At 42.6% G+C, this 27,012-nt stretch overlaps 1 protein-coding gene across 3 annotated transcripts in view; it reads right to left on the bottom strand.

Annotated features, from left to right (window-relative positions):
* The window catches only part of LOC309518314 (ceramide synthase 3-like), a 79,023-nt gene that overhangs the window by 30,034 nt on the left and 21,977 nt on the right, over positions 1-27,012 (bottom strand). For 2 of the 3 annotated variants that reach the window (XM_082198415.1, XM_082198416.1), the window contains 2 exons: positions 2,808-2,990; positions 680-797 (listed from right to left, as the gene is read on the bottom strand). In XM_082198415.1, the coding sequence (XP_082054541.1) occupies positions 680-797; positions 2,808-2,990 (301 nt within the window). Of the gene's footprint in view, positions 1-679; positions 798-2,807; positions 2,991-21,767; positions 21,916-27,012 lie in introns of those variants that run through there. The other variant, XM_082198418.1, reaches the window with a different exon arrangement.

The following is a 27,012-nucleotide window of genomic DNA, read 5'->3' as shown; positions in this document are numbered from 1 at the left end:
TTACTTGAACCGACTGCATGGATGTATAGCATTTTCAAATTTTTGGTGTTGTTATGCTAGATTTTACTGCATTTTGTACTGTGCTGGGAATTGTAAACTGAATAGGATTTTCATTATTAAGTTAATGATTTGGGGCCTAAAACGCAAGATAAAAACATAACATAAATGTACACAAAAATGTATTTATGAGAGCCACTTGGAATTTCCAGTACTGGTCTAGCGAGTGGGATATATAAGTTTTAGAAAGCCATATGCATTCAGAACTAGGGATGTTGGAGAATTTCAAGAGAACTGGGGATGGAAATTGCTGATGTCTGCATATTTGTCCCTTGTCCAGAACAGAAATCAATCTGTGTTGTTGCTTTCAGTCCACAAATTATGTATAATCATGGGATTGAAATAACGTAATGACCGTGAAATACATGGGATTGAATAACGTAGTGACCGTGTAACTTGCATGATTTCTGTAACTAACTGCTAAGTCAAAAAGACAGCAAGACGAAGAATGCAGTTTTTGGTGGAAGAGGAACTGCAGAGGAATGGAAGCAGTGCTGCATGCGACAGATGAAGGGTGGAATGGAAAACGGTGCTTTCTTATACCTCCAATGCAGACAGGCACAGGCGATGGTTTTGCGAACAGGCATCTACTAAAGATACATCCTTTTAAAGAAGCCTTCACCTGTGATGGTTTTTTTGTGCACTTCCTGAAAAATGTTTCCAAGGTGGGGTTCTTCTGGGGCCGGACACGCTTCACACTCTTTATGCCCATGAGATTTGCTAGAGGAGCAGCAATGCACCTGGAGAGATGCAAAAGAGGAGCCTTTTTAAAAAAAGAAATGGCAATGATTCTAATAGATTTCAGTGGAAACTGTGCTATCTGCTGATGAGTTTGCTTTTCCTACTGTTACTGCAACACCGAGAAATGATACCTGTGACTATGGAAAGGGTTTCACATGGAAAATCAGCCACTCTTTTAGCTGGACTGTGCTGCACTTAGGAATAAAGTGATACCTTGGTTCTCAAATGCCTTGGCACTCAAACGCCTTGGTTCCCAAATGCCAAAAACCCGGAAGTATGTGTTACAGTTTTCGAACGTTTTTTGGAAGCCGAACATCCGATACGGCTGTCAGCTATTGTTTCCGGGGCACCTGCACCACTCAGAAGCTGCGCCTTGGTTTTCAAACATTTCAGAAGTCAAACGGATTAAGTTTGGCGCTTTTCTTTTTGCTATTTATTTTGCGTTTTTGTTTTTGAGGCTTTTTCGGTTCATTTGTTTTTGTGACTGTGTGGAACCCAGTTCAGCTCCTGACTGATTGATTGTGTGACCGTGGAAATGGATAAAAGCCCCCCCATCCAAACAAGGACTATCATCTGTGCAGGTAAGAAAAATATTTAATTTCAATTTTTATCATCTACTATACTGTCTTATTTATTTTATAGTACAGTACATTGATTATTATTTTCATTTTAGGGATCAATGGTCTCGTTAGATAGTAAAATCCATGTTAAATTGTTGTTTAGGAGTTGTTTTTAAAAGTCTGGAACAGATTAATCTGTTTTGCATTACTTTCTATGGGAAAGTGCGCCTTGGTTTTGGAACGAGCTTCCGGAATGAATTAAGTTTGAGAACCAAGGTACCACTGTACTGCTGGATAAGAAGGAAGACAACATGAGAGGTGGAACCACTGCGTTGGCTTCGCAGAAAGAGGATTGCTATTGCTTACCAGGAGGGAAATAGGTGAGGTGGTGCTGAGGTCAGAACAGTGCAAAGATTAAGGACCACCCAGATTGGCTCTGCTGGTACATTTGCCTCTCTGCCACCTCATCCCTCCCTGCTCATAAGTAGCAGCAACGCACCTGCCAAGAAGTTAGCATAGCAGTTCCACACCTGCCAAACAAACTGCTTCTGATATATCCGTATATATAATTGCTCCCATCTCTTTCCAGCTAATTTCTCCAGAGAAGGATGTCTGGAGTGTGGCCAAGAGATGTTGCTTCAGCAATGCGGCAGCTCAGACTAATGGCCTGGGTAGGAGAATTGGAGGCTCCACCCCTTCCTGGCTTTCAGCCAAGCTCCTCCTCCCAAGAAGTCAAAGTTGAAATATTATATTCTTCATTCATTTTTCTTGGAACACTTGTAAATATTTTAAGACATGACAGTGCAATAGCAAAAGACTTCATTTCCATTGCTGAAACTTAATAAAATGAATAAATAAAGTAGTGAGGTCAGCCTTAGCTGGGGTAACCCAGAAGGATGGGTGAGGTATTATTATTATTATTATTATTATTATTATTATTATTATTATTATTATTATTATTATTATCATTGATTCCTATCTTGGTGCATATTACTGTGAATTAATGCATGCAACTTTTGTTTTATGGTATTTTATCCCTCGATTTCTTTCTTTACATATGCCTTCACCTTTCTACACCACTTTATCTTTAATAATAATAATAATAATAATAATAGTAATAGTAATAATATATGCAGTAACCTGCTCTAGGTTGGGCCCACACCTCAGTTTTAGATCCTGAGACGCTCCTTGGGAGGCATGTGGTCTAAGGTATAATCTCCTCACCTCAATGTTACGAAAATCTATTCAGCTAGAAACAGAATGGGAAAAAGGAGCAAGGCACTTACTTCAAGAGGCTTCAAAACCAAACAAGAAAAAATTCTAATGAAGCTACACACAGCTTCGTAACATTACAGCTATATGCGGGCAATTTGAAGCAATCTTCCCATTGCCTTCGCATTCTTGGAGCTTTGGAAAAGCAATAGATAAAAGTAAAAGAGAAATAGATACCTTTCAACAAAGAACCTAAGAGCCAACATCCCAAAAGCATATGGAATTGTGACCAATAACTGTTGTGGTTTCGGAAAGGTGTATCCATTGCGATCTTCATAGTCCGACCAGCTACAGTTGGCAGGCATCCAGATGCTCTCCCACCAAAACCAGCTATTCACGAATTTTATTATGTGTGCCATTCTGAGTGGAAGGAAAAGAGGGCAAATTAGTCTGTGCCAGTCTATTAACAAACACACACTGAGACTGCAACCGCTTTGTAACATTTAGACATGAACACGACAAAATCTTCTGCAACTGCATGCCAACTAAACAATGCAAATCAATTTACAAGTATATACACATCTAAGTATCAGTAGTGGAAGTTGTGGTGGGGCGACAACGTTCACCTGGGAGGAGGAAATGGGTGAGGCAGTGAGAAGCAGGAGAGATGCAAATGCACTGGTAGAAATACCAGGCTGCGTCTGCCAGTGTGATTTGCCCCTCCTTGCTAAATAGCAGTGACTCACCTGCCGGGAGATCAGATGAGCACCTCTGTCCCGTCATTTCTCTACATCAATTACAAGGCTAATTTTTCTTGGTACAAATCAGACCCTGACTCTTGAGACTGTGTCCCATAATGGGTGCATGGAGGTTCTCCATATGAGTTCTCAATATTTCCTTGTTGATTGATTGATATCTCAATACATATACAAAATGTCTACATAGTATTACATATACATTATACTTGTAAATTCACATTTTTCATTTCATTATGTACCAATATCTAGTCATTTCTTACTTGCGTCTTATCTTACCCTATGTCTTCCCTTCACCCTTGCGTGACTTCCTAATTTTTATTTTATAACTTTATGATATGTGATTTATTTTTTAAGGTCAGTATTTTAATATGAATTTCTCCTAATATATGTGTCTTCGTGCAATTTTGCACGGTATATGCATTTTTGCAAAGCAATTTTCCCTAATGTTGTACATTCTTGGGTATTATTTTCACTACTATATACGTTTTTATGCACACTTTACACAAATATGTGCATTATTATTTTGGTATTTGCTGCTTGCATTGCACAATTTGGAGACAGGCTCATTTCAAAGATGGCTATGTTTCAGTTCATATACTGTTTCAGAATGCACAAATTAAGTAAGTTCACCTTTAAATGCAAACTGAATCAAATTTCTCTCCCATTCCTGTGTGTGTCCCTCAACTGCAGACATAACTGTGACTCCAGCATTAGAACTAATGGACACATGACAAAGAGTACCTCTCATGTACCCAGTGGCGTAGCGTGGGGGGTGCAGGGGGGGCCCCGGCCGCACCGGGCGCAACATCTGGGGGGGGCGGGTTAGGGGGCGCAAATTACTTGCCTTGCCCCGGGTGCTGACAACCCACGCTACGCCACTGCATGTACCACATGAAGCGATACTTGCTTATCTGAATTCTATCTATACACATGCTTGAATACCTCTTGCCAAACTGTGGGGAAGCACCTGATAGAAATGACTTTTTTGCATAAGCTATGGCAAGAAATTATTCTGCTGGTTAAGTTAACTGCGTTGTTAAGATGGGTTTGTGCAATACTAAGGTGCAACAGGATGGATGCTAGAATTGATGTGCCATTGGCCTGGTCCAGAAAGCTCATCTGGTGTTCTTACAGGGGCTGAATGTGGCCCTTGAGCCCTCTCTGTCTGGCCCTGGGTCTCTCCCCGGACCATGATCCCTGCCACTAAGCCGCATGTTTCACTGCCTCTGCTATGCAGGCTCAAAGTACTTTTGCCTGGCTGGAAAGTGTCACTGGGCTGTGATAATGCTTCATGCTTGTGTCTCAGGGGCAGGTTTGGGATGGGAGTTGCTGTCTGGTGAAGAGGAAGAAGAGGAGGATGGGGTGGAGGATTCTGTAGGCAGGGAGAAGCCACAGAGGATGGGACCCTCACCCTTTGCTTTTAGGGATTTTCATGTGTGTTTTTGTGTGTATATAGGTAGATTGCTATGCAAAGCAGCCAGCATTTCAAACGTATGAAACATATTTTTTTTTAAAAAATTAAATAAATCTATGAGGTAAAACTAAAGTCATACTGAACAACTTTTGTAAGAGTGCCATGCATCAATACCTTATAAAAAACCAAAAAACAACCGCAATTGTTGTATGAAGAAATGCTTTGTATCCCCAACTTACAGCCTACAGCAATTTTTTATTACTGAACTATAAACTATAAACCAGAGCAGGCTGAACTTTATAATGGGGACTTCTGAAAGGCACTCATTCACGGTGAGCAGATGCCACGATAATGAAGCCAGCCTTTTAAAGAGGCTGTTTAGACATAGGCTTTAAGATAAAGGCTTTAAGATAAAGGGTCTTTAAGCATGCCAGTCACAACCGATGGTGTGCTTGTGTGTGTGTGAGAGAGAGAAAATGACTTAACAAAAAATTTATATCAGTAATAGTAAACTCCCACAGAAAACAAAGGAAGGTCTGACAGAAGTCAGAACACAATATGAAAAGGAGGCCTTTGGGGTGTAATTCTGTTACATTCGAAAGTACCCTGAAATATCTGAAAACTGACACAATGCCAGTCATTGTGGCAGGCGAAAAGCTAGGCCACCCACTGCCTGGGAGCAGAAGACAGATTTTACCCCTGCCCCCAGCTTCCCCATCCCATTCTTCAACAGCACCCCCAAATTTACTTGACCCCACAGATCTTGATAGGAGCCAATGAGAATGGAGTCAGTCCTATTTTGCATAGCCCCTCCCCATTTAATCGGCCTATCACTATCTAAGTTCTAATAGTGGAGGTAGCCATCATGACTCATAGCCAGTGACAGCCTTACCCTCCATGAATTTATCAAGTGCCATAGCAGCTGGTGCCCTTTGTGCCTGGCAGGGCAGAAAGCAGGGAGCCCAACAGTAGGGGGCGCCAGAGCCAATGACAGGAAGAGGCAACAATTTTTTCTTTTTGCCCCCATCTGGTTGTAAGTAACAAGGCACGTAGGGGGCTGCTGGGCAGCTAACAGAGGTTGGTGGGCCAGAGCTTCATTTGCCCACATAAATTGGGTCTCCACTGGCCAAGTGCTGAATGGACACAGTGCAATGTGCACACATAAAAAGCTCTACACTCTCCAAAGCGTGGGGAAACAATTGAAATTACATATGCAGATAATTTTACTTCATAAAATTTACACACCATTTGATTGTAAAAAAATAAACTTCGAAGTGGTTTACAAAAACAACAATAAGATCATCACTAAGAAAAATTAACAACAATTATTTAGGACATTAAAAAAGTTTAAGATAAAAAACAGATTAATGATTAAAAAACAGATTAAGACTCACATCAACTTTCTAAACAACTGTACAGGCTTGTCTAAACAAAGATGTTTTTAGCAGATATCATTAAGAGTACAGTGAAAGCACCTGCCTGATATCAATAGTCAGGGAATTCCAAAGGGTAGGTGCTGCCACACTAAAATATCAGGTTTTTACAAATGTGGAATGGGTCTAATGTGGCTTCTGTAATACTGTCAGTTCTGCCGACTGAAGCTGATGAGTGGATACATTTGGGGTAAGGTGATCGTGATAGGATTCCCTTTCCTGGAGGCGCGCGCGCGCGCACACACACACACACACACACACAATGTCACATGTAAGAGGGCGCAAGCTTGTTTTCTCCAGCTCCGGAGGGTACATCTCAAACCAATGGATTCAAGCAACAAGAAAGGAGATTCCAACTAAACATCAGGAAGAACTTTCTGACAGAAAGAGTTGTTTGACAGTGCAACAGACTCCCCTGGGAGGTTGTGGACTCACCTTCCTTGGAGGTTTTTAAGCAGAGGTTGGGTGACCATCTGTCACGGATGCTTTAGTTGAGATTCCTGCATTGCAGGGGGTTGGACTAGTCACTAGAGGACCCCCGGTATCCCTTCCAAGTCTACCATTCTTTGATTCTATTGCAAGGAATGTAGAAGGATCACGCTTACTATATTGACCCTGCCAGCATTCAAACATCACAGAGCTTTGCAGTTTTCAGAAGGGCAAACTGGCAAGAAACCATTGCAGGCTAAATGATGCAAAAAGAGAGCATCTGCACAACTGAAGTTCCAGAAACCAGCTTTTCTGGCTGCCAAAATACCGCAGAGCCCTGGCTACAGGCAGAGCACCAGGTGGCTCTGCGACTTGTTCTCCAATAACTCTTAAATGAAAGGAGTACAGCAGGCTAGACTCGTCCTTCTGGCTAGGCAAAAGGATGCTGAGGCAGTTATATTACAACAAGTCACGCTGTGCACTAGTGTATTGCCACAGTTCTCAGCGGGACTTCAGAAGTTTAACAGGACTTTGGGCACTTTTAATGAACAAGCAGCTAATCCATAAGGCAGCAAAACAAAAGGGGAGCATACTCAGTGGCGTAGGGAGGGGGGTCGGAGGGGTCGGGCAGCCCCGGGTGCCATTCTGGGAGGGGTGACAAGATGGCCCCTGCCTCCCCCCAGTTATAGAGCAACAAAGGGCGCCCGCAGTCCGTGTGGGCGCCGCTCACATGGCGTCCGTACGGGCTGCCGCTCTCACACGTTGTCCGTAAGGGCTGTGCATGTACGGCATTCTGTATGGAGTGCGCACGCATGGGATTCTGCACATGCGCAGTCTGTATGGGCTGCGCCGCCCCGGGTGCCGAAGAAGGTTCCTCCGCCACTGAGCATACTATCAGGAGCTGGAAACTTCAGCCTTGTATATGGCTGCCCCGAGTGGTGAGTGATCAGAACCTCAGTTTGGAAGAATACCCATGCTGTGGGCTCTAGCTAGGGTTGCCATACAGTCATACCTCGGGTTACATACGCTTCAAGTTGAGCGCGTTCGAGTTGTGCTCCTTGGCAACCCAGAAGTAACGGAGCGCGTTACTTCTGGGTTTCGCCGCTTGCACATGCGCAGACACTCAAAATGACGTCACACGCATGCGCAGAAGCGTCGAAAAGCGATGCGCGTGCGCAGGCATACCATCACTAGTTACGTTTCCCTCTCAATGCGAACGGGGCTCTGGAACGGATCCCGTTCGTATCTAGAGGTACCACTGTATTTCAAACAGAGAAAATCCGGATAGAAAAGTTGTTGAGGTTTTTTTTTCCTGCCAAAGTTGTCAAATTGACAAAAACGAAACAAAAAAAATGTTTTCCCCGGACATTTTTTAGCAATTTCTGCCCATCTGGCAGTGATGGCCACCGACTTGGGTATCTTTAAAAGAGTGCAGCAATAAGAGTGTTTAAAAGGTGCAGCAATAAGACTGCTAGCACATTGGCAAAGCTAAGCACGTTCCAGCATGTTTTCAAACTGGATGGGGGAACCGCATGTTGAGATTCCTGCACTGCAGGGGGTTAGACTAGATGACCCTCGGTACCCCTTACAAATTCATAATTCTATTATTCTACCTCTACAGTAGGGGGCGTTATGTCTTTGAATACCAGTTGCTGGAAACTGCAGGAGAGGAGGATGCACGGGTGCTCAGGTCTTGCTTGCAGCCTTCTCACAAGCATCTGGTTGGCCACTGTGAGAGGTAAAAGGTAAAGGACCCCTGGACGGTTAAGTCCAGTCAAAAGCAACTATGGGGTTGCGGCGTTCATCTCGCTTTCAGGCCAAGGGAGCCGGCGTTTGTCCACAGAAAGCTTTCCGGATCATGTGGCCAGCATGACTAAACCGCTTCTCGCGCACCGGGACACTGTGACGGAAGCCAGAGTGCATGGAAACGCCATTTACCTTCCCGCCACAGCAGTACCTATTTATCTACTTGCCCTGGCATGCTACTGCCAATACTGAGGAGTATATTACAACTTTTTGAAAAGATAGGCATCAGCAAACGCCCAAAATGAAGTCATGTTGATTATACAACCTCAGCATTACATTCAAGATGAGCTTTCACAACTTGAAACCACACAATTCTGAAAAATAATGAGATGTATGGTCGCTATTCAGCTATGCTTCACTCAGAGTAGACCCACTGAACTTAATGGACCAAGCTTAGTCATGCCTGTTATCCTCAGTGAGTGTACTCTGAGTAAAGCTTAGCTGAATGCCGCCCAGGCTTACCTGCAATCAGAATAAACAGATATGCAATTCAGCTCGCACCCACAAGCAGCTTATGCTAAAACAGATGCATTAAACATCTGGAGGTGAAACTGGCCCAGAGGCTATGCCACACCCAGCACATAACTAAATGACCCAACCTTGTTTTCCCCATGCAGATCCATTCTAACAATATAAGGACACCCATGTTTGTTTGTTTATATTTATTTCATAAAATTTTAAAACCACTTGATTGCAAATAAATATCCTTGAAACTGTCTACAACTCCAGTATGTAAGGCACAAGACACCAAAAGACTGGGGGGGGGAGGGATCTGAGAATTTCCTTATTTGTTTACAAGGAAATTCATGAAATGGTGCAGTTTTTAATCACAAACTGCAAATCAAATGAATATAGAAGAGGTCTCTAAAGAGAAGCAGAAAGGTGCAACTTGATGTTTTAATGGCCTCCATGTTGTACCATCATGTCCCAGACTGGTTGGACGCAGAGGAAATGTGGGAGGAGCCAGCTGGGGAACCCCCCCCCCAAGGGAAGAAGGCTCAGAGCCAGGGGAAAGTCCTCAGATCGCCACATCCTTAACATTAAGAGAGTGTCAACAGGTTATCAAGCTCTATCATTACACCTCCCCCTTTTAACAAGTTATAAAACGTGAACAAATATGGGGAAAACCTTAATATTATTATTATTATAGATATGTATGGTCATTATGCTGCATAAACTGTATAAACATCTACTATGGGAAATAACTGATCTTGGCTAATGAATTACAGTACATAATAGATTTTAACACATCTCTATAAGCCATTCTGGAGATTTTATCTTTATGGTAGAAAATGTCTGTGTTTGTCCATCATAGGGATCCAGCGGGCTCTCCTATCAGATTGTTCTTGACATGATGAGTTACTAATTGTTTGACTGCAGTCAGAACCAGTACTTTCTGATACAGTGGTGCCCCGCAAGACGAATGCCTCGCAAGACGGAAAACCCGCTAGACGAAAGGGTTTTCCGTTTTTGAGCTGCTTTGCAAGACGATTTTCCCTATGGGCTTGCTTTGCAAGACGAAAACGTCTTGCAAGTGTTCCAATTTTTTTCCGCTCCCCCCTTTTTCTAAGCCGCTAAGCCGCTAAGCCGCTAATAGCCTTTTAGCCGCTAATCTGCTAAGCCTTTAATAGCCGCTAAACCGCTAATAGCGCTAATCCGCTAATCCCCTAATAGGGTTGCTTTGCAAGACGGAAAAACCGCTAGGCGAAGAGACTCGCGGAACGGATTAATTTCGTCTTGCGAGGCACCACTGTACTTCTCGGAAACATTCAGGGAAGGCTCATTAAACACAACTGTTATGGGACACAAAGTTTCTATTGTTCCTCTGAAAGACCTAAAACTTTGGATATAGATGCTGTACAACTGTACAGTGGTAACTCTGGTTACAGACGCTTCAGGTTACAGATGCTTCAGGTTACAGACTCTGCTAACCCAGAAATAGTACCTCAGGTTAAGAACTTTACTTCAGGATGAGAACAGAAATCATGTGGCGGTGGCGTGGCGGCAGCGGGAGGCCCCATTAGCTAAAGTGGTACCTCAGGTAAAGAAAAGTTTCAGGTTAAGAATGGACCTTCAGAATGGATTAAGTTCTTAACACGAGGTACCACTGTACACCTTTGGTCCCAAGTGCCTGTGGAATAATTTATCAGGCAAACCTTGTCTCCTGGCTTAAGTTCTGGTCAAAATATTATCTTTTGGGTTTCCTTCATTCTTTTGGGACTTTCATTAGTTGTAGGGTGTAGTAAATCTTCAGGTATCTGCAAATTAGCTCTAATAACCTTCCCATTAAAATGGTTGAGCAAATGTGGAACATTGTTGCTGAAGACTTCATTGGGAACACCATGCCTGGCAAAGGTCCCTGTCAGGCTGGCAGCCACCAATTTACTGCTGGTACTCTGCAGTGTGCATATTTATAGAAAGAGAAAACAATAATCTGTGACTATTAAGTTGCGGTTGCCATATTTCAAGAAGTAAAAATCCGTTTTTTAACGAAAACATGATTTCTCGGTTTACTTGCCGCCTTCCGGAAATTCCCTCCCGTATGGCAGCCCTATATTAAGTAATCTTTGGAATGCCTTGTAAATAAGTCAGTTCCTATCTTCTGGTAGGCCCTTTGAGGAGCTGGGTGTGGATTCAGTGGCCCTGGTTGTTGACATAACCTGTATTTTAAGCAAGTGAACAAACTTCTACCATAGCTGCCATATGGTGATAAATCTTAGGCCTCTGAGGTGCATTCCATAGTCTCTCAAGACTAATTAGCATCAGCAATTAGCATGTGGTGAGTTAATTAAACTACATCAATGTCCCAAGTGTGTGCCTTTAATCCTAGTCAATCAACAAGTGTTGATGAAATCTGGTGAAAACTCCTTTGCTACAGGTTCCCAAAAGCAGGGATTAACCATTATTAGTGCTTCTAAACATCAAAAGAGCTGGGTTTTAGCATGGAAATAAATAAAGGAGGCTTAGTTTTTAGGAACAGAAGAATGGAGGGGTGGTACCAGGAGGTGGTGAAGGAACCATTTTTTTGGGGGGGGGAGGCTGGAAAAGATGCCTTGGACTGCTGTGGTGCTGCACTGCTGTGGGTAACAAGCCCCTCTTGATATGACTATGCTGCAAGTTCTGTACTCGCTCCATGCAAACTAAAGGTTTGTGAATAAACCATGTTTCTTAAAGCTACAACAGCCTCCGCTGTGTCTTGCTTCTCAAAGGAACACAGACACCGGGTGACCACCTAGGAAATACTGCATTGGACTACTGCAACTACATGGGGCTACCTCTGAAGGTGACCCGGAAACTACAACTATTCCAGAATGCAGCAGCTAGACTGGAGACTAAAAGCGGCCGCGGAGACCACATAACACCTGTCCTGAAAGACCTACATTGGTTCCCAGTATGTTTCTGGACGCAATTCAAAGTGTTGGAGCTGACCTTTAGAACCCTAAATGGCCTGGCCTTGTATACCTGAAGGAGCATCTCCAGCCCTATCGTTCAGCCTGGACACTGAGGTCCAGCTCCGAGGCCTCCTGGCGGTTCCCTCACGGCGAGAAGGGAGGTTACAGGGAACCAGTCAGAGGGCCTTCTTGGTAGTGGCACCCACCCTGTGGAACACCCCCCCCACCAGATGTTAATGAAATAAACAACTATCTGACTTTTAGAAGACATCTGAAAGCAGCCCAGTTTAGGGAAGTTTTTAATGTTTGATCTTTTATCGTGTTTTTAGTATTCTGTTGGGAGCTGCCCAGAGTAGCTGGGGAAACCCAGCCAGATGGGCAGGGTATTAATAATACAGTGGTACCTCAGGTTAAGAACTTAATTCGTTCTGGAGGTCCGTTCTTAACCTGAAACTGTTCTTAACCTGAAGCACCACTTTAGCTAATGGGGCCTCCTGCTGCCGCCGCGCCGCTGGAGCACGATTTCTGTTCTCATCCTGCAGCAAAGTTCTTAACCCGAGGTGCTATTTCTGGGTTAGTGGAGTCTGTAACCTGAAATGTATGTAACCTGCAGCGTCTGTAACCCGAGGTACCACCGTAGTACTAGTAGTATGCAACCCCCGGGAATCTTGGCCCAGCTTGGCAGAGATTAGGGGTGGCGTCCCACTTTTGTAACCCCATACATATATTGAGTAAATATTTTATAAGCAAATAGTATACCAAGTAGCTCTTTTTCCATCTGTGTATATCTAATTTCAGTGCCAGTGGGGGACTGAGATGCATATGCCACTGGCACCCATCTTTTGTAATAATATGCAGAGTATAGACAACATCTTTCCCTGAGTCCAGATCTTTAGCCTGTGCTTCACAGTTTATGAGCCCCTGCAAATCTGAATAGTCTTGTCCAGGAACAGATTCCCCTTTTGCAACAGCTGCTCTCCAATGACATTATCTTTGATACCACAAATAATTCTGTCCCTTATCGAACTCTTTCCCAGGTCCGCAAAAGAACAATTCTTACTCACAGCTTTCTTAATTTTGCTACGTATTGATCCATTGTTTGCTCCGCTTTTCGTATACACCTGAATAACTTATTCCACCCCCTTCCCCAAGTCTCATTCTTTTAGGCATGCATCACCCTTCATACTTATCAATAATTACATTCAGCTTCATGTTCTCTTCTTCAGCGAGCCCAGTTATTATAAATGTCTAGGGCCTCCTCTCCTACCACAGCAACTGATCGTATCAGTTTTTCCTTCAGTCCCTATTGCTGCCAGGTACGTACAGTGCAAATCTTTGTCTAAACTTTCTCCAGTTTTCTGCAATATCCGTTGACAATGGCAGGCTTGATGGGGGCTGCAGCATTTTCATTTTTGCAAAGGTTTAACAACATTTATGTAGGTCTTACTGTCTCTGGGTGCAGCTCTGACAGCTTCTTATCTTCTGTTTGTAGCCCATCAGCCAGAAGACTTTCTGCCCATAGGAGACTGAGGTCCCTTCACTCCTCGCAAAATATAATATTTGAGGCGGCCAATATTTTATTCAACATTTTATTCAAGTTGGCACCCCTGTTTCTGCCAGTTAATGTTTATCCACTTTCTGACACCATACAGTGTTTCTGGGTCCAACAACAGGCACCAAGAATGAGCAGCACTTTTATAAAAGAAGCTTTATTCAGAGGAGCCCCTAAGACTCTCTGCTAGAAAGGGGGAAATATATGGGCCTAAGGAACTGTGGTCATGTGACTCCAGGGCAAATCCCCAAACTGCCAAGCCCTTAACATTCAGGGCGTATCAGCAAACTGCTAGCTCTATCACATACCCTCCAACATTTCTCTGATGAAAATATGGATGTCCCATTCCATACTGATAATTTTACTAATTATACCCCACACATCTGATTGGGTTGCCCCAGCACTCTGGGCAGCTTCCAACATATATAAAAACCACAATAAAGAATTAAACATTAAAAAAACTTCCCAATACAGGATTACCTTCAGACGACTCGAGGGTTGGATAACACCACACCCTCCAACATTTCTCCAATGAAAATAGGGACATCCTAAGGAAAAGCTGGATGTTCTGGGATCAAATCAGAAACCAGGACAGCTTCTCTAAATCAGGGATGTCGCTGGAAAATAGGGACACTTGGAGGGTCTGCTGTCATTACACTGAACCTGGAAAGATGGGAAAGGGTGTGTTGCAGGAGTGGGAATGGAATAATCAAATGAAACAATCAGATGGATGTGTTCCAAGACATACAGCCCTGTGTATGTTTGGTCAGAAAAGAATTCCACCGTGTTCAAAGGGGCTACACACACGGTTGCAGCCTTAGAACCTGATGTCATGTTATACTCATTGGGCGAAAAGACAAGACTTTAACTCAAGAGAATTCTGAGGAGCCCCTGGGAAACAGCAGATAAGAGCAACACAGATTTAGGCTCAGTTTGCAGTAACGCCCAGCCAGAGAATGGCCTAGTGTGAATGTGCAAGCATGAAAGCTGTTGCTAAGGAAATCACGGCCTCTGGTCCTGCTGCTGCTGCTGCCAGCTAAGTCATGGAACTGTAGAGTTGGAATGGACCCTGAGGATCACTTGCTCCAACTCCTGACAATGCTGGAATATGAGGCTTTCCCATGTTGGGATTGAACCTGCAACCTTGGCATTGTCAGCATCATGCTCCAACCAACTGAGCTATGCATGCGTTGGTTTAATATGCCTCCTGAACCCAGTTTGTGGTTTGTCTCCTCCAAATAAACCACAGAGCTCAAAACTCAAGAATCAATCTTGGATTACTTTCCCAAACCAAAGTGATATTGTCAAAGTGAATGTGTGAGTAAACCCTAGATAGGACATGACAGCGCACATAAGGATGTTATTATTGCAGTGGTGCCATTTTGGTATATGTTGGCATAAAAATAGTGTGAGAGGAGCCATCTTGGTCATAGCTGTTTCTGCACAGTGAACAAATTCAATAGAGCAAAGGTCACAACAAAAGTACAGTGGTACCTCGGGTTACATACGCTTCAGGTTACATATGCTTCAGGTTACAGACTCCACTAACCCAGAAATATTACCTCGGGTTAAGAACTTTGCTTCAGGATGAGAACAGAAATCGTGCAGCGGCAGTGCAGCGGCAGCAAGAGGCCCCATTAGCTAAAGTGGTGCTTCAGGTTAAGAACAGTTTCAGGTTAAGAACGGACCTCCGGAACGAATTAAATACTTAACCTGAGGTACCACTGTACTGACAAGGCACATACACAGCTACCATACTGCTCAGCTGGGACATCCTGGAATTACAGAATCCTGGAATGTCCTGCGTTTTGGTTCGGTGTTCTGGTGGGAGTCAGCTGGTTTGCACCACAGCAGCTGACCCCAAAAATGAGCGTTCTCATTTGGCTCCCCCGGTTATTGGAGGGCATGAGCTACCCAGCGAGAAGCGGAAATAAGTAGCAGACAGCTTCTGGTGAGCAAAGCAGATGCTAGAAACCAGCCCTTAGCATACTTGACAAATAACAATGAACATTTTAGAAATATTAAGCTGTAATAAATAAGCTTGTGCGAATGGGTGGAAAACACCCCAAGAAAAGCATAAAAAGGAATGTGCAGAGGCTTGGATGGAGCCCATTCCTTCTTGGAGGACTTGGAACTTGCTGTGGCAATTAATAAATATCACCACTGGGTGCCTTGCTTCATATCTCGGTCTCGCCCAGTTATTTCCCACCTGGACACGAACTGACAGGTATTGAGGATTCTACCACAGTAGCAGGCTGCCTTATACAGAGTCAGACCAAAAGCCCATCCAGTTCAGTACTGTCTATGCTGACTTGCAGTGAGTCACTGTAGTGGTTAGAGTGATGAGAGACCAGGGTTCAAATCCCCACTCAACCACAACACTTGCTAGGAGACCTTAGGCCAGTCACAGTGGTTGCAAAGATAGCAAGGAAGAGAAGGAGGAAGAGAACCATGTACAGTGGTACCTCTGGTTGCGAACGGGATCTGTTTCGGAGGCCCGTTCGCAACCTGAAAAGAACACAACCCGCGTCTGCACACGCGCGGGTCATGATTCGCCGCTTCTGCGCATGCGCGTGACGTTATTTTGCAAGTCTGCGCATGTGCAAGTGGCGAAACCCGGAAGTAACCTGTTTCAGTACTTCCAGGTCACCACGGGACGCAACCTGAAAACGCTTAACCTGAAGCAAATGTAACATGAGGTATGACTGTATATCACCTTGAGCTCCTTGGAGGGAAAAGCGGGATATAAATGCAATAAATTAATAACAATAAATACATTTCAGAGAAGGGGCATTCCCAGCCATATCTGGAGATTGCTGGGGGTTGAACCTGGGAACTTCTGCATGCAAAGGACTCAAGCACTGAGTCATGTTCTACATAGCCTAAAAGCTCCCTCTGATTCAAGCCTTTTTCTTGAAACCAGGAAATGGGAAAGACTGGCATGGAAATCAGGAAATGGAAAAGATTGGCATGGAAATGAAAAAGCATGACTGCTAATTCAAGAACACGTAACAGGCAAAAGTCTCTGGAAGTTCAGCTCAGCAGACCCTACTATTACAGAATGCAGTGCCACAGACAACTTTGACATAACTTACAAAACCTGTTTTTAAAACTGATTATTATGGGCGGGTAAGTGGAACTGGGTGAAAGGCCCTCTTCCTAGGAGCTACTCTGTATTCACAGTTATCACAGTATCACAGTTACATAAATGATGGAGGAAAAATCCAGTTTGGGTACCATATTCAGACAAAAACATATGTTTTGTAACTCGGGGAGGGGGTAGTGATTTTCATGTCATTCTGATGTTATAAATTATGGGCGGGTAAGTGGAACTGGGTGAAAGGCCCTCTTCCTAGGAGCTACTCTGTATTCACGGTTATCACAGTATCACAGTTACATAAATGATGGAGGAAAAATCCAGTTTGGGTACCATATTCAGACAAAAACATATGTTTTGTAACTCGGGGAGGGGGTAGTGATTTTCATGTCATTCTGATGTTATAAATGCACTGTTCTCAGTAAAATCTGGATTTACGGTATATTGAACAGGAAATGTTGTCTCATAAGGAGTAATGGATTTTGCTGTTTTGTAAATCGCCTTCCTCTGTACTGTAGACTATTCACAGTTGTTTACAAAAGTATCAACTCTGGCATATATTGGGAGATCAGTGACTTTGAGTGCAAGCTTCTAGATCTCTGACTAATTTTAAATCTATTGTATTGAGTCAGGGACACAGAGGCAAAGCACTGGTCTCTATTACTTACATAGTGCTTTTAGAACTTACCACTGGGTCCCCTGCTGGGTCTGAAATGTTCTTGGGAGAAGGATTTAAATGCTTAATATAGGAGTCTGAATGGAAATCTCTGTGGTTAGCTAGGCCTTATAAATCTGTTTCACCATACGTGTGATTCTGCACAAATGGCATTTGTATACCTGTGCAGATGTTTCCTATCACATTACGGTCAACACAGGATTTCTGGCAGAGCTGTGGACCCTGAGGGACATTCTTCCATCATTGGCGAAAATGCCCTTGGGTGTCATTATTTTGTTCTCAAGGATATCGAGAAATATCTAAAATAATTAAATCACTGGTTTAGGTCTCCCCACAACATATCAACTGAATACGTGGACTAACAACATGAAAACTTGTTGCTCTAAATAACTTTTAGCTGCTGCTAGAATTTCAATAGCTCAGCCATGGAAAACCATGAAAAATCTACGTTTGTCTTTGGACTTGGCTATTGCAGAAAAATGTGAACATAAACTGCATATATCCAGGGAGGCTCCAGAATGCTTTCATGTCATCTGGTGGGATTTTATTTCCTATTCTCGACATTCGTCATCCACACCTGCTTGGGAAATGAGGATGTCTTCATTTATACCGGTGTGTCATCCCTTCTTTAACTTACTTTTTGCTTTATATATGCTATGATGTAATATCCTGCTACTGTACTTTTGGACTGCTGTAATGGTAATAAGGGACGCGGGTGGCGCTGTGGGTTAAACCACAGAGCCTAGGACTTGCCGATCAGAAGGTCGGCAGTTCGAATCCCCGCAACGGGGTGAGCTCCCGTTGCTCGGTCCCTGCTCCTGCCAACCTAGCAGTTCGAAAGCACGTCAAAGTGCAAGTAGATAAATAGGTACCGCTCTGGCGGGAAGGTAAACGGCGTTTCTGTGCACTGCTGCTCTGGTTTGCCAGAAGCGGCTTAGTCATGCCGGCCACATGACCCTGAAGCTGTACGCCGGCTCCCTCGGCCAGTAAAGCGAGATGAGCGCTGCAACCCCAGAGTTGGCCACGACTGGACCTAATGGTCAGGGGTCCCTTTACCTTTACTGGTAATAAAATTCTAATTTAAATATATAACTAAACACATTCTCTTTTTTATAGCACTTGTAAATGTGGTATCTGTCATACAGATCATTGTATCTGTGCCTTGGTTCTTAAACTTAATCTGTTCCGGCAGTCCGTTCGACTATAGAAACCATTTGAAAACCAAGGTGTGGCTTCCGATTGGCTGCAGGAACTTCCTGAACTCAATCAGAAGTCACAGCAAACGCTCGGCTTCCGAAAAACGTTTGCAAACTTACTTCTGGGTTTGTGCCATTCGGGAGCCGATCTGTTTAACAACTAAGCCGTTTGCGAACCAAAGTACCATTGTATTAAATCAGACCCTCGGCCCATCTAGCTCAATATTGTCTAGACCGACTGGTGTGGCAGTTCTCTAGGGCTTTAGACAGAGACCATTCCCATCTCTACCTAGAGATGTCAGGGACTAAATCTGGAAACTCCTTGCTTCGGTAGAGCAGATACTCTACCAATGAGCTATGGGCCTTACTCCACCCAATACAGCTCCCTTGTAGTGAGAAGTGCACAGCTTAGATGGCTGATATCCCATGAGTCCTTGGTTTGGGGGTTGGTATCATTAGGCACACATAGCCTGGCTGCTGACCACCCAGAGCCTCCTCTCAGAACCCTAAACAAACTACAGCTCCCACAATTCTTTAGGAGAAGCTATGATTGTTTAAAGCGGCACTGTAGTGCCTTAAATGTATGGTGCCTAGAATAAGAGAAGAAGAAGAACATATGTTTAAAGAAGATTGGAATATGTTTACTGAATATATGGGGGGGGGACTGTGTACACTTGAAAACAATGGCAGCATTAAGTTAAATTCAAGAGTGCAAATAAGTCTTGATGGATGTAATAATGTAATATTGAATGGTTTAGTTTATGGAAAATATGCAGGGATTTGTGATATGCAAAATGAACCATGGAAGGATAAGAAGGGAAGTCTTTGATATTTTAAGGCTGTTTAAATGAATATTCTAAATTGTAAAACAGAAAGTTTAATAAAAAAAATATATATATAAAAAATAAATGTATGGTGTAAATTTGCCATTAAGCTATGTAAAACAGTGGTTCCCAATGGGTGGTTTGCAGACCCCTGAGGTTCTGTGGGACCATAACAAAAACTATCAAAATTGTCAAAAGTAGGGGGTCCATGGCTTCTGCTTTTGAAAATCAGGGGGCCCGCAGTACTTAGCTAACTGGGAACCACTGATGTAAAAAAAAAATGAATCAAGCTTAATTCATTATAACTCCGGCCAGAATATTTATATGCAAATGCATGCTGGGGATAAGAAGCCTAATAAAACAGATCAGATAAAAAAAGTGTGGGGAAAGCTAAGCGTTGTTGGACTAACTACTGTGCTCAAGGAGGGAGAAAGTGTGACTAAGTAACCAGTAATAACACAGTGTATACAATAAAGGGATTTGGAAATTCTGGACCAGGGAACTGAATACACCAATTTGTGAAGAAAGAAAAATAGTATGCTGAGGAACATCAGTAGCAGTATTTATTATAGTTATCACGTATTGTGTTCTTTATAATATAATAAATTTTGGAGACCAGAGTGAGTGTGCAAGTCACCCATCAATCCTGGAATTAGTAAAAGTTTAGAATTAACCTTTGATTAATTTGGTTTATGCTAAGGAGCCAGGCCAGCTCACTGAAAGAACGGAATGCTGACAACCGCCAGTCATTAGCCCATCCAGGAAGCCTCCAAGAGGGCAAAAATGTGCCACATAAGGAGGGGGGGGAGCCCCTCCCCCAGCTGTGCATTGGTGGTGGGCGGAGACCAAAGCAGTTTCAGATTTCAGGGTGAATGGCATAAGTGAACAAAAAAGGCTTATCGGTTTTGCAAGCGGTTTGGCAAGCAGAGCAAGAGAACACCATGTGGGCTGGCTAGGACAAGCTGTAACAAGGAGACACAGAGGGCATGACTGATTTCTCCTTTTGCAGACCCAAGCAGGCTGCACCTATGAGAGAAGCAATGGACTCTCTTGGGGTGTAATCCTGAGCACCCTCTATCTTAGGCTCAGGTTGTATATCTGTGTAAATGCACATTTCATGAAGACGCCGCAGTCTCTCCTGTCCTTCATTGTCCAAAAGGAAATACATACAGAACCCGGTATCGGTGTGGCGTGTAACAATATTTATTCTAGCCAAGTAATAGTGTGGTATCATTAATAATTTCATATCAGGTGCTTTCTGAGAATTAATCATTTAGTGTTGCTCCTGTAGCTGATTGTGATAATGTAAATTGTGCACAGTTTTTATGATTTAGGTAAAGGTAAAGGGACCCCTAACCATTAGGTCCAGTCATGGATGACTCTGGGGTTGCAGCGCTCATCTCGCTCTATAGGTCGAGGGAGCTGGTGTTTGTCTGCAGATAGCTTCCAGGGCATGTGGCCAGCATTACTAAGCCGCTTCTGGCAAACCAAAGCACCGCACGGTACCTATTTATCTACTTGCAATTTGACGTGCTTTTGAACTGCTAGGTTGGCAAGAGCTGGGACTGAGCAACGGGAGCTCACCCCGTCGTGGGGATTCGAACCGCCAACCTTCTGATCAGCAAGCCCTAGGCTCTGTGGTTTAACCCACAGCACCACCCGCGTCCCTTTTATGACTTATCAATACGCAATAAGGCTTGCACATTTTTTTTTAAAAAAACCCAGCACATAGTGAACACAGTATCTGGTAGAAGAGTGGGAGGCTTGCCTTCTCTCTCCAACCTTGGATGTGCCAACATTTTTTTTTTTATTACATACCACACACAATATGTAAAAGTAGTCATGTGCTCCCCCTCTACCACCTGCCAGGTACAACAAGTTCAACACGTTTAACAGATTAGGAGGTAAGAAGAGTGAGGCAACACATATTCGGTCACAGTATCCTATTTGACTTTATCCATCTAAAATCATTAATTTAGGTTTTTAGCACTCTACCCAAGCAGCAGTCTTTCCCTGTCTCCCAGAATATCATATGGATCTGTTAACTGTTGTTGTTTTTAATAAACATCAGGAAAAAGTAATATCAATGGCTACATTAAAATATTTCAGCAGTTACAAGGTGACAAGAAAAAGAGAATGTATCTCTATCTATCATCTATCTATCTATCTATCTATCTATCTATCTATCTATCTATCTATCTAATCTATCTAATCACACACACACAAACACCATTTGTCTGAGATGACAGAACCCTCAAAGCAGTTTACAAAAAGAATCAAACTATTAAATTGTCAGTAAAAAAGTTAAAAACAGCCTTTTTAAAGCCTTCAAAAAAATAAAATCAACAACACGGTAAAGGCCAGATTAAAACACATGTCAAGATTCTACATGTTTTTGCTGTTATTAAAGCATTTCGGGTCAGTTAGTACACCTGCCGTTCATTAGGATGGTGAGCTGTTTCATTGTTTTTGGCATAAACTCATTAATTTCAGTGAATGTGACCCGCAGCATACAACTGTTAGCACGAACTGCATTCCTTAAAAAGAGAAAGAACCAAACCAACAGTCCCAGCTACTGCAGAATGAAGCTCAAGAATGAAAGGAGACAAAAAAGTCCTACCTGGCTGTTTCACTCCAGAGAGTACGTTACATCTCCTAGTGAAGAAGACTGAAGAGGCACAGCGGCTTTCTCTGTGGTAACGCCCCATTTGTGCATGATTCTAAATTCTTCAGCGTCCCACCCACAAAAGTTGCAATTCAGGATTCCTGACTCAGGGCAATCCTCCTATTGTGTAAAACCTTAGGATGCACCTCCAGTGGAACAATGCTGATCTGCTGCCTTTGGTGCTTGTCCCAACCTTGTAAAATGAGAGAGTCGTTCTTTTATGGTATCCCTTAATCAGGGAAGCAAATACAGCAGTGGCAGGAGGGGATTCTTCAGCTTAAAGCTGAGTTTCATGTAAGAAACTCCACTTCGATCCTAAAGAATACTCTGAAGGAGCCACAATGGGCTCCAATTTCATGAGATGCATTCCTGTGGTATATGAAAAGCTTCTTTTTTAAAAAAGGTACATACAGATACTGCATTTTTAACAGATACATATGAAAAGTGCACAACATTTTAACAGGTGAAGAATTCTGTGCCACATTCACACCATACATTTAAAGCACTATGAGACCATTTAACAAATCATCATCATCATCACTTTTAATTTGCATACCGTCTTTCTATCTTACAATACCCAAGGCAAGCTGAAGAAACAAAGAATGTACACCCTATAACAATCTAATGCCATAAAAAAATGTGACAATAAAACATAACTTTAAAATAAGCAACCTACATCAAATAGTCCAGAGTCATTCGCAACTGGACTTAACTGTCAGGGGTCCTTTACCTTTTTTTTTTTTTTTTACATCAAATCAAGTAACATTCAACAATCACTGGAATAATATGGAAATTATACTTCCCACCAAATAATTCTGGTGTAATTTGTTACGGGTGTTGACAGTTGTAGGCAGAGCTGTGGGCCCTGAGGCAGTGAACAGTCTGTGACCAGAACAGCCGAGCTGTACAGATCAACAAGTGTCAATCAATCAACCTTTATTGAGAGGTCAAAGACCAGACAGGATCAACAAGTGTTGTTGTTGGGGGGCTTTTCTTTTTTTAAACGAGATCACACACCAGTTAATTGCAAGCAGTAATATGGGAAAGTATTCATTTGCCTGTGCTGAATTCTCCAGAGGAAGCCACTTCACCCATGTTCTCAGCACGTCAGCTGGATCTTGTCCATTGGCTCTTGTATCAGCTATTACAACAAAATGTGGGAAATGTGAAAGATCACAGAGAGAAGATAAATGGGGTGGCAGACCAGCCCCATCTTCTTCCCATACCCCTCTAGCCTGAGCTGCTCCTTCTGCACCCAGCCACTTGGCCGATCCACCTTGTCCTACCTAACCTTAGCTGCTTGATGGCTATGGGAGAAGCCATGGGAAAAGTTCACCACTGTTTTTCAGCATGTATTGACAAATTGGACAATCTCATTTCCTTTCCTTTTCTCAAGTATCTGCCACATTTCATCATCAGTTTTCCATTTTTTAAAAATATATATATATAAATTTTCATGTCCATTGCTCCTAATATATGCCCTTATTGCAAGCAATTTCCCTGAATATGATGCATGTTAATATGTTATTCTTATAAATAAAAACATTTTTGCATGCACTTTCTGCCAATATGTATATATTTTTGGAGCTGAAGAAATGGTGCTAAATTCAGAGATATGTGATTGTTTTGAAGAAGCACTGCCTTGTAGTTCACGTTTTGGTGCAAGAAGTGTGGATTTCATGTAGGTTCTCATTAAAATGCAAGTTGAAATAATTTCTCTCCCACCCCTCTTTTTCAGGAGGAGTATACACCACTATGAACACTGGAGGTATCTTTCTTTCCCACACCCACCACCCATTGCTATCTCAATTTTCCTCACAGATTGCCTGAAGCTACAAATCAGTATCGCCATCACCATATCTATTACTAGTGCGGCCGAGCAGCTGTCCTTCTGTAGCCAAAATCCAACACACATGAAAGAGAGGTATCAGCAGACGTTGCGGAAACCTGGAGTCTGTAGATATACAAGTTGTAGAGCTGCAAAACGTTCAGAAAAGGAGAATGAAAGGAGAATGATCAAGGGTATAGAGTGACTCTCCTATGCAGAAATAGTTGCAGTATTTGGGACTTTCTACTTTAGATACAAGACGAAGAACAGGTGACGTGACAGATGTTTTTTAAAATATGCATGGCATGGAGAACTTGGATAGTGAAGAATTTTTCTCATTCTCTTACGGCACTAGAACTCTTGGGCATCAAATAAAGCTGAATTTGGAAGATTTGGGACAGATTTTTTAAAAAAGTACTTCAACCATGAATGGTTAAACTGTGGAACTCACTCCCAAAGCTATCTTGGCTTCATAAGAGATTTAAACAAATTTTGGGAGAAGGCTATCAAGAGCAACTAAAGTAGACTAGTTCCTAGATGAGAATTATCCATGTAATTATATTGGTAAGCAATTCAGCCTTCTGAGGTCCAGCTCTGAGGGCCTTCTGGTGGTTCCCTCAATGCGAGAAGTGAGATTACAGGGAACCAGGCAGAGGGCCTTCTCAGTAGTGGTGCCCTCTGTAATGCCCACACTTCTTTCATTTGGTGCAGGTATTTTACTTTCAGTTTAAACAGGACTTTGTTTTCACCCATACACACACACACACACAGAGAGAGAGAGAGAGCGCGTGCGAGAGAGATGGACAGACAGACAGAAGTCACCTGTTTCCTAAAAGGACAGGGGGGTGTCTGATCTCTCCACCACTTTTAACTGAAACAAGGAGGGGAGGAAAAAGCAAAACCAGCACAGCTTCTAGATTTAGGTTGGTAGCCGTGTTGGTCTGATGCAGTTGAAATATATATATATATAAATAAAAAATTGTCCAGTAGCACCTTAGAGACTAACTAAGCGCAGCTTCTGTAATTCTGGGACTGTCCTTGGAAAACCAGGACACTTGGAGACCTGGGCTCGAGGTTTAGCTCTCTCCAGGCAAGGCATGAACTGCAACCAAGGTTTGTCCTATGATTTACAGCTTTCTGTATTCAACAATACACAAGTATTGTTGCTTATTTTAAGAAATCTCAACACAAGTTTCTGTACATGGTCAGTGAATTCCTCAAAGGTTTCCACTGGTTTGACACAAGACAGCATTTTGTAATAAGCACAACATTTCTTTTTAATTTAAATGAGAGGAGGCAACACAAATCAGCTGAACGAATCACCTCCAGCTCTTTCCCACAGGAGATTTGTGACTAAGTGCTCTGTTTGTGGGGCTTGCTAGGGATATTTCCCAACAGAATTGGGGAAGGGAAGAGCAAGTCACTTCATGCTTTAGGTAAGAGACTACATTTTCCCGTGTAACAAGATCAACAACATTAACACCCACTTGGGATCCTGTATATCTTTTCATAACTATGATGCTCATCTGGCCAAGCAAGCGTATGAAATTTACATGAATGGAGGAAATCTAAGCTTTCCATGCATGAAAGATAACACCATATTTTTTGGAGACTACAGTATCTATATGTCAAATTGTAAACTCAGCCCTGAATGGAACAATCAAACCAGACTGCTATTGCAGAAGAGGACATTTAATCGTGGAGTAATTAAGCAATGATGCAATTAGTCCATTGGAAACAAGGCACAATTTTTTCCGGCCCAAGTCCAATTTGCTACCGTGTTTGCACTTCAAAGAAAAAGCAGTGCCCTCCCCCAAAATGTAGGAGAGACAGTAATAGATTTGCATTTATTTAGTTACATAAAACAAAGTAATGTTCAGCAAGTAGGAAAGTTAATTCAGTAGAAATGCTGCTGAAAAGCAAGAAGACAGTCTGTAACTGTGACCAAAACTGCAATGTAAATATTGTTTTGAAATAGTTATGAAGTGCACTACTGATTCTTAACAGCAAAAGCCACCTTTAATATTTTCCTTTTAATTGACTCTTACATAGACATGTCAGCAGGATAGATAAGAATCCATTTTAAAAAAAATAATATTTATTTATTTAAATTGTATTCATTTCATTTCATTTATTTAAACAAATAAATTCATTTCATTTCATTTATTTATTTAAACAAATAAATTCATTTCATTCATTTAAACAAATAAATTCATTTCATTTATTTATTTATTTAAATAAATTCATTTCATTTATTTAAATGAGAGTTTTGGTCGGTTTTTTAGTAAAAAGTGCAGTGCCTTTTTAAAAAAAAAGTTTAAAAGGAAATTTAGATCTAATGCAGATTAGATTTACAATTTATACTTTAATCTCTCAACACTGAGTCATAACCATTATCAAAGACCATGCGGTGTAAGCATATGAATATCTTACTCAAATGTATGCCACACTAAGCTCAATGGGATTTATGCCCCAGGTAAGTATGCATGGTATGGTACCCTTAGTTAAAGGCTAACACTGTAGAATAATGTTGCTTGTTCTTGGAACTGCATTGCCCCCAGCACATTTACAACGTCTTCTATATCCATTTTATCTGCTTTTCCCAGAGTCCTCATCTCATAAGGTCAATCTCTGCCAGCATCTTGAATTATTCTGAGCAATTCAGCTCCCTCTTTGTGCTGGGCTCGGGGCTGGACTGGGCAGAGGTGTCCCTCCACCTAGTCCTGCTAGGCTTAACCTACTGCCACCCGCGGGACGGGGGGAAAAGCAGGTATTAGCATTACTCCACTGGTACTGTGCTGTCCCTTCCGCCTAGTGAATGTGCAGGCGAGTGTGCTGTCTGTATGATTCCTGCTGCTGGCAGCCAATGGAAAGCCCCCAAGCAGATCTTTCCAGGGGTGAGGTGGAGCCAGCTCAGGATCTATTTCGTTCTGAGCCATTGTTGTGCCCAAACCATGTCCAAATGTTGCACCAACGTCAGGCTGGCATGATCTACTTGCCCCCCCCCTTCTGTCCTGGCCACCATATGCAGGTCTGTGGCAGTGGACATGTCTCGTATTGTACAATTTCTTCCCACTTTACCACTTTAGCTAATGGGGCCTCCTCCTGCTGCCACACCGCCGGAGCATGATTTCTGTTCTCATCCTGAAGCAAAGTTCTTACCCTGAGGTACTATTTCTGGGTTAGTGGAGTCTGTAACCTGAAGCATATGTAACCTGAGGCACCACTGTATAAATGACATAAGCTATATACTCTAATTATTCTTGTGGGAAGGCTACTCAAGATATTGCAAGCATTGGGATCCCAGAGATGCCACCCTGTATCTCACAACTGGCAGAGCCACAATTCTTGTCGGACAATTGCTGTGGTCTA

This window comes from Podarcis vaucheri (assembly GCF_965113315.1).
Source record: "Podarcis vaucheri genome assembly, chromosome: 14".
Classification (NCBI taxonomy): Eukaryota; Metazoa; Chordata; class Lepidosauria; order Squamata; family Lacertidae; genus Podarcis; species Podarcis vaucheri.
The sequence above is the reverse complement of the archived record's forward strand: the minus strand, read 5'-3'. Positions and strand labels throughout refer to the sequence as shown.